Genomic DNA, 8387 nt, shown 5'->3' with positions numbered 1-8387 from the left:
CTAGGCTGACAGTCACAAAAATCATCCCAGGTTTAATTACTGGCCTGCAAAGCAGATGCCCAAAGTCATAACCCACCTCAGCACTGACCAAATAGGGACCAGGCAAACGTGCAGATTGTATCTACACCGCATGTCAATTTTTTTTTGTTGTTGTTGTTGTTAACCATTTGGTTTGGTTTTGGTTTTTTTGTTTTGTTTTCTTTTTTTCCAGTTAGAATAACTACCTCCCAAAATAACCCCACTGGGGACTATCACAGTGTTCTGTATTTGTACACACCTTCCCAGCTGGAGAGAATCTCATGCCAATGCATGCTTTAACCAAATGAAAAAGCAATGTCATACATTAGTGACTTTCTTCCTTTTGGTGCACCTCCTAAAAACATCCTGTCGTTTTAGTCTCTGGTATTTACAAGCACCAGCACTCAAAGACTGCCAGAGTGTTTCCTCTGGCCTTTGCAAGAAGTCCATTACACAGAGTGGAATTGTTCCTAGAATCATTGTAAAACTTCTTTCACCTTGCCTTGTTCTTTAGCTAAATCATCACCTTCACCATTGGTAAGATAGTGAGACAATTTGTACACACACAAAACCACACAGTAGCTAAGTTATCAAACAGGATCACCAAATTAAAAGAATATTTTTTTTCTAACATCACACAACAGATTTTTACTGAAGTCTTCTATAGTGGTACAAAATTGGGAGTGAAGACAACAGAAAGGTATACAGAGAACACATCTTGGCCATCCAACTCCTCAGTGCATTTTGCATAAGACATGCTACACCAAAATGCTCTTCCTTCTTGGTGAGAACACTTCATTTGTAAAGAGCAAGTGGAGCATACTTTGGCTGCAAGGGCTTATCCCATGTTACCTCAGTGAACTTCCGAGTTGAGCTGATGCCCAATCAGAGAGAGAATAAAAAGGGTGACCATACTGCTAAAAAGGGAATGTGTGAACAATTCCATACCCTGTGTGTGTTTTGAAACTTACACAGCCCTTCTTGCAGCCTTATTACTAAATGAAACAGAACCACTGTATTGGCAAGCAGAGTTAGTTCATCACCATTACTCCACTGCACTTCAATTAGGTCCTTGCTCTGCATACAACTATTCTCACCATCTGAAGCACAAGCTACAGTACCCTTTTTTCTCTATTAAGACAGCTTCAAGCAACAAAAGAATAGATATTGTAGAGCCCAGATTATTCTGCTCTACCGGCTTTCCGATTCCTTTCCCACAGTGAGGACTCTGTAGAAGTCTCACAAGACAATGACCCTGCAAACCCTGCAGCACACACTGACACAGCCCCAGAAGCCCACATGAAAGCTCTCATCCATTACTGTGCAGCCAGTCAGGGCACAAGACAGTCTGAGGCCACAAATTAGCCTCATTAACTCTTGTGGTTTTGTGACATTTCTGTTCTCAAGCATGCAGTATGATCTGGTCTGTTAGCTCAGAGACATTAGAAAGCATTAAAGGGATTAGCAGCTTAATTTCTGTTAACAAAGATATTCTTTTGTCTCTGTTGAGCTACCAAAGGGGAAACTGTTCAAGCAGGTACTTTGGTAAAGTTCACTGACATCAGACAAATGGTTTAAATGCTCTAATTTAGGATTGCTCCATCCTGAGTGAGCAGAATCAGGTCTCAACAAAAAGCTAGAACCCCATGTCCCAAACCAGGGCACATTGTAATAAAGTGCCCATCATGTAACAAGTTACATGACCAAACCCACCAAAACCTAGGTGACCCAAAAAACAGAGTTTCAGAGAAGATACACATATCCACATATCCTAGCACTTACTATTAAACTGCTGCTTGTATCCAAAGGTTGTAGAAGATCCCTACTCCACCCCATTTTATAAGGCTGCATTAAAGAAATGTCTGTAAAACCATAAATGCTGTATGACTGCAAACTCCTTCAGGGAGACAAAGTCTCCCAGATCACATTATTCCAGAGCTGTTGCAATGACAGATTATGGTCCAGAAACAAACCCCAAATAAATTTTGGTCAAATCCATGACATGCTTCCTAGAGACAGAGACCCTGCCCTACTGCCATACAAGTGTCACAGGATGGATGAGTCTCCTGAACACCACACTCAGAGCCAAGAGAGGTGAAACCCATACCTGCCTGGCCTAGTGGACCCCAAGCCAGATGAGTCCTCCCTGAGGACTGGACCTTTGCAAAGTTACTCAGCAAACTCCAGTGAGATCTGAACACTCCTGCCACCACCAAGACACAGGCAAAAAGCCAGCATTGCATTTCCCTATCAGGTCACGTGAAATTAATCTCTTACACGTATAATCTGTGTTTAAATCAGTCTTTTTTACACAGGATAGAGACATCACCACCAATCTGCTAAGATGCTGTCAGATGCTAATGGAGCAAGTTGCTCCTACTAAGAGTCCATTCGAATGTGCCCTAAATGGAGCCTTAATGTTCTTATGTCCTGGTTTGGGTTAGAACAGAACTAATTCTGTTCAGTGATTTTACTTGACAGCTAGGTGACAGGGAACCCAGAGGATAACTGCAGATAGACTTGGAAAGGCAGGTAACTCTTAGGCTCCTCTGTTAGACTGGTCATGAGAAGGCATACAACAGCCCCAAACCTCTCTCTCCCCTATCTCAACTCCAGTTCACTCTTCTCCTGTCTTTGCAAAGGCCAGTACTGCAGACCATGAGGAAGGTCTCTCCAGCGTTAGCGTATGCGCTCTCCCCGCTGGGCTGAGAGACACGGAAGGAAATGCCCCCTCATAGCACAGGTAAGAAGCAAAACTGAAGAGATGGTCTAGGCAGCAGTTGCCAAATGCTGTTTCAATCCATGCTGAAGTCTCAGCAGAGAGCTAATAAACACCCCAAGAGATGGATACACAAGGCAGAGAAGAGAAGACCTAGTGATGAGCAGAAAAAGCAGAGAATGAAGAGAGGGGAAAGACAGAGCAGTGAGATTTGGCTTCCAAGAGGCCTGCCCTCCCAAGAAAAAATAAAAAGTAGGGAATCCCATGGAGCACTTCTTCACAGTCACAGGGGAGGCAGGAGGGAAACAATCACTGCATGACAACCTGAAAAAATGGCTTCTAAAGAAAACAAAACAAACAATTTTCTATTTTAGTATTAAGGAAAAAAAGCCTTTCAGGCAAAACCAGTTTTTTTCTTAAAAGTAGTTTCCATAAAAATATTTTTTCTCTAACAGTTTTTAGGAAAAAATGTATCTTTTTTCCTCTTGCTTCCTTTTTCAAAGTAAAAAATAGACTAAATTAAGTGGAAATTTGGCATTAGGGGAAAAAAAGCTCTTTTTTTGACAAAAAGTTAAAAGAAATTAACTTTAAAATTAAGAAAAAATTAAAGTTTTAAAATTTAAAATTTAAATTTTAAATTTTTCTCTTTAAAAATAAGAGAACAGAGGTAGAATTCCAAAGGTACAATTTAGGAACAAATACTAGTGAAAGGAAACGCTGCTGTCAGTTCAGGAGAGCAGAAGGTATTCAAGCAGCAACAGCTAAGAATAAAGAAAGTGTGAAGCTTTTCCTCCCATGGCATTAGAGAATCCAATGAGTTCAAGCAACTGATTCTCATCCCTATTTTTATCATCCATGCACACACAGAAACCCACATGACTGCTAGCAAAGCAACACGAAGGGAAATGCCTTGTCCCACCACTGCAGCCTTCCTGCTTGTCCCCACTACTGGCTCAGCTCCTGCAGTCGCAAGCTGAGCAATGGCCTGAGAAATCAGCATGCAGCAGCAGACCCCTGTGAGACCCAGCCCAGTACCAGAGACACTGAGAACATAAATTCTTAATTCAAACAAAAGATCAATTCAGCTCTGTCAGATGACAGCCACCTCGGGGTACTCATCTGTGGATGGCCATATATGTCTATAGATGTTGATCTCTTCACTACGGGGATTTTTAACATGAGATTTGTTTATTCATGCTCTGATTCTTCTTATAGTCATGCCAATGATAAGCCATAGATTAAAGAAAATTTTGGAGCTTTAAACACTTCTTAGAAAATGTTCACTGTACAGTTCAATGGACAACTCCCTGATCTGAGTAACCACGTAAAAGTATACCCTAAGGGCATCAAAATAATTTTGTTCAATTCAGTGTCTAATTAGATATCCAGGGCTCTCTGATCTCTCAAAGGTTATTTCATAAAGGTTTCACTCAAAACAAAGAACATGACTTGAATACCTTTGGGGCTGACAAACAATCAATCTCTTAGCTGAAACCTAAACACTGTACAGGGAATCTAAAAGGTACCTGAAGGTAATGCAGGTATTGCCCCATAACCAAAGCCAATGGAAATGGAAATAAGACCTCACTGTCCTTCAGTTTGTTAACATTCCCTGGATCAGGACACATTTTAGCCACACAAAGTACACTGGAAGTACAGCAGCACAGCTTTAACAAGCACAACACTGCAGACGTACAGGTGGGATCAAAGGGGCAGAAGGGATGTGAACAGTCTTCAAAGTCACTTAGAAGATTCTGAGACACTGTTCCTTTTAAAAGGAGTGAGGACTTCAAGACCCTTCACAGCTTTGAAAAACTCAACCTAAAAACACTTTTGAAGCTATTTTAGAGATTTTGCAGTTAGCTTCTGTCAAAAACTCCTGCTTGGTGCCTGGAGGGAAGCAGCCAGTACCTTCTGAGCGGTGGATGCACGTATGCTGGTTATCACTTAAAAAGAACCCTTCCTTACAGAGACACTCATAGCTCCCCACAGTGTTGACACAAACATGCTGGCAGCCACCGTTGTTGAACATACATTCATCTGTATCTGAAAGAGAGGGAGGGAGAAACCAGCTTGGTACGAACACCAGTACACTCATATTGGCATCAGCCACTCAATATGCAGTACAGTCAGACATTTATTTGACATGCAATCACCCAAGCAGCTTGGACACCCCAGGCTGCCCTGTTGCTGCTGTTGTGCTGTCACCCTCAGAAAGTACACTTTTGCTGCTGCTCTCGCCCTGTTTGCAGTTCGTCCAGTCAGCCACAGGGCTCCCAAGAAATGCTGGCAAACTACCCAGTTACAGGTTACAGCTAAGGCAGAGTAGCCTTGGCGGAGCCAGAAGCAAGGCTCTACATTCCACCCACGTGAATGAGCTCTGCCTCTCAGTGCAGCTGGGCAGTGCTACCACTCAGCAGCCTAGCACATTTACGTCTAGGCTGAGCATCCACACACAGCTCTGTCTTGCTTAGTGGGATGCAGCTTTGGCTCCAAACCCATCCAAGATGTAAAAGGTATTTTCCCAGAAAGCTCCCCATTCTGAAGCAAAGGTGGAACAAGAAGAATGCAAACCTCAGAATAAATTTAGCTTAAAACTTATCCCCTCTCCTTGCTTTCACTCTAGCTAGAATTCACACATCATATCTGTTCTGATTCTTAGTTTGATTTATCATCCTCTGGCTGCAGCTCTAGGTCATCACTTACCACCAAGGCTGCTGCTGTGCTGCCTGATTGCAAACAAGGACAAGAGCAAAAGTTCTGGAAATAGTTTTAATGTTGATTTTGCAATATTCAGAGCTTTAACAATACCAGAGAACATAAAAAGGCTCCGCTTCCACACAATCAAGAGAAGCAAAGAGTAGAAAAACTTCAGCTAAGCCTCTGAGCAACAGGATGCTTATCCCAACCTCCAATTCTTTGGAATTTTACCCCTTAATATGCGCTGTTTTTTGTAGCCACTACCAGCAAGAATTCTCCTACTCTAATTTTCAGAAATCTCAATTTGAACAGGAAATTAAAATGCTCAGTCCTTTAAAAAACAGGGGGCAAAAACACTAGTCTCATCGCAAAGTCATATGGAACATCATGTTTGCTCCCTGTTCTGTTCATTGTTCCTGTGCTAATAGCACAATGTTTTTAATTTAACATTGTAGCATTTCTGGCATAAAACAGCTGTCTTCTGAAAAAGGCTTTTAGTAAGAAGCATAACATAGTATTACAACAGATTTAATTTCTACTGAAGGCAATGAGTAAGCCAATTGGATGCAAAAGAATGTGACCTGCTGTAGCACAACGAGCGGCTGACATATCTCCATCACAGAGAAGCTGAGTATTTCAGAGTTCCATAGTGATGTGAATATGCAAACAATCATGAAAAAACAGCCACCATGAGTCTTTCATATTACAGATTTGAACTCCAGCAGATGTTTCTGTCTAACAGACCTTGGAAAGCTTTCAAAAAAATCATCTCTTTCCAACAAGTAATTGTCTATTTGGCTTAAACCCAGGCACACAGCCGAGATCTTCAAAAATAAGGGTGAGAGGAGGGTAACCCTGGCGTGAACAAAGTAAATAAACAGATTAAGAGATGTGATCCAATTTGCTGTACGCCAAAATATTTATTTAACATTTACATCACATCTCAAAATTGGCAAGTCACTGGTAAAGCTTTATTGTATGTCAATGACATTTTATTTTTAAAATTCTACCATGCAATACTGAGCAGCTTTCTGGTAATACAGCAGGTGGTAGGTTTTGGTCTAAGTTACATCTAGCCTTACTGATCACAAACAAGTCAGCTCAAGTATGCTCTAGTGGAACAACTGGATATAAAGAGACTATATCCTTTGGTGGCACTGTACGAGGCAATGTGTTGTTCACACTTTGCCCTTCATGGTAATCCCAGCTGAACTCCACTGTGTGTTTGCAAAAGTATCAGGAGGTATCTGCTTTCCTCTCTACTTTCTTCAGTGAAATACTTGAAACTTAGTGGAGTTCATCCTCTCCTCCATTTACACTGTAACAAAGTTAAACCTGGAGCCGTGCACCATGTTCCCAGCAGGTAAAACCCAACACAGTCCCACAGGAGACTCCAGAGCTTTTCTGATTCGTCCCAGCAGAAGATACAGGCTTGGGATGGTCTCATCCCCCGCCTGATATGCCATACACTAGTGGAAAATACTGCAGCCAGGCTAACTACAGCCTTAAAATTATGCTGTGCAAGCAAGATTTGAAACACACCTGAGAAATGATCCTAAACTAACTTTGGAACAGAAAAGACAATGCTAGCATGTGCCCTTTCACATAAACTCACCTAGTGCAATAATAGATGGCATTTCACACATTTTGACCCAAAACACTTGACAGAAATGTAGCGCAACTATCTAAAGAGCCAAATTGGAAGGCTACATAGGTACCTGGAGTTCCTTAGTCCCAATGTAACACTCTTCTCCAGTTGAGATGATTCAGCCCAACAGACCGGCATGCATTTCCCAGCAACGCACTTACATGGCTACGTTAGCACCACTCACAACGTTCCTGAACACACTTCTTACCCAGACAGTTGTGGCCATCATGAGCCAACATAAAGCCATCATAGCATGTACAGCGGTAATTTCCTGGAATATTGAAACACTCGTGGACACAGCCTCCATTGAAGTCATTATCACATTCATCGATGTCTACGGAAGAACGCAGAAGTCAGTGAGATGGATGCTTGCTTGAGTGTTACAGGCAGTTAGACATGTGACTGTGTAAATCTGAGCAGCAACTAACTGCTGCCCAAATCGTCATTGCCTTGCAAAGAGACCGTATCTAAAGCATTACTTGCTGAATGTTTCTAAGGAGTGCCAAAATGCCCTGAGATTCCTGCATAGAATGTTGTTAACCTTGCAGATTTAAGGCTGCTGGTTAAACAACAAACCACTTATTAGACCAAGTGATATTATTAAGTGAAAAGCCATACAATTCACTTGCCTTAGATTTCTAAATAAAAAAAAGCAGGTGAAGAAACAATGGCTATTTTGATTTTAAAATCACCCTCCATATTCTAAGCCATTATCTTTAACAGCTCTGTCTTCTTAGAAATACCTCATGGTGACACAGGCAGAGCACAGTGTTTCCCTCACTTTACCTTCACACTTCTTCCCTTCGCCAGTGTAACCCACTCTGCACATGCACTTGTACAGCTTGGGGGTGTTTTGACAAATAGCATCAGGGTGGCAGTCATCAAGCCCCAGGGCACACTCATCCACATCTGTGGAAAGACAAGATTCAAAAGGGAACTCAGAAAGTGGAAAGCAGGGCATGTCTCCTGCACACATCACTGACCAGGTGATGTAAGGCAGAGTGCCTGTTCCTGGTGTGGGCATTTCATATGGTACTTCAGTGGTCACAGAAGTATTGGGTTGATGGTTGGACCTGATGACCTTAGAGGGCTTTTCCAACCTTAATGATTCTATGTTATATATTTGTGAGTCTGTCTCTGAACTTAAATTTCTATCATGCTCTACCTGCATAAAGATGTGTTTGCATGCAGTTCAGATAAATCTGTATTAAGCTTTTGCACCCACTTCGAAATGCATCCAAATCCAATTCAAAGATTCAGCTGACAGTTTTACAGAAGTTCATTAAAGACCATTAATCTTTC

The 8387-nt window shown here is 41.8% G+C and overlaps 1 protein-coding gene across 1 annotated transcript in view; it reads right to left on the bottom strand.

Moving 5' to 3' along the window:
* Positions 1-7994, bottom strand: part of LOC103768353 (signal peptide, CUB and EGF-like domain-containing protein 2) — a gene marked incomplete at its 5' end in the record, with an annotated part of 37461 nt that extends 29467 nt beyond the window's left edge. Inside the window, 3 exons of the mRNA XM_008935494.1 lie at positions 4649-4783; positions 7294-7419; positions 7872-7994. Coding sequence (XP_008933742.1) covers positions 4649-4783; positions 7294-7419; positions 7872-7994 — 384 coding nt within the window. The remainder of the gene's footprint in view (positions 1-4648; positions 4784-7293; positions 7420-7871) is intronic.
* Between the last annotated feature and the right edge of the window lie 393 nt (positions 7995-8387).

The sequence above is a fragment of the Merops nubicus genome, unplaced genomic scaffold, assembly GCF_000691845.1.
Source record: "Merops nubicus isolate BGI_N331 unplaced genomic scaffold, ASM69184v1 scaffold41332, whole genome shotgun sequence".
In the NCBI taxonomy this organism is placed as follows: Eukaryota; Metazoa; Chordata; class Aves; order Coraciiformes; family Meropidae; genus Merops; species Merops nubicus.
This window is presented reverse-complemented; position numbering and strand designations above follow the sequence as displayed.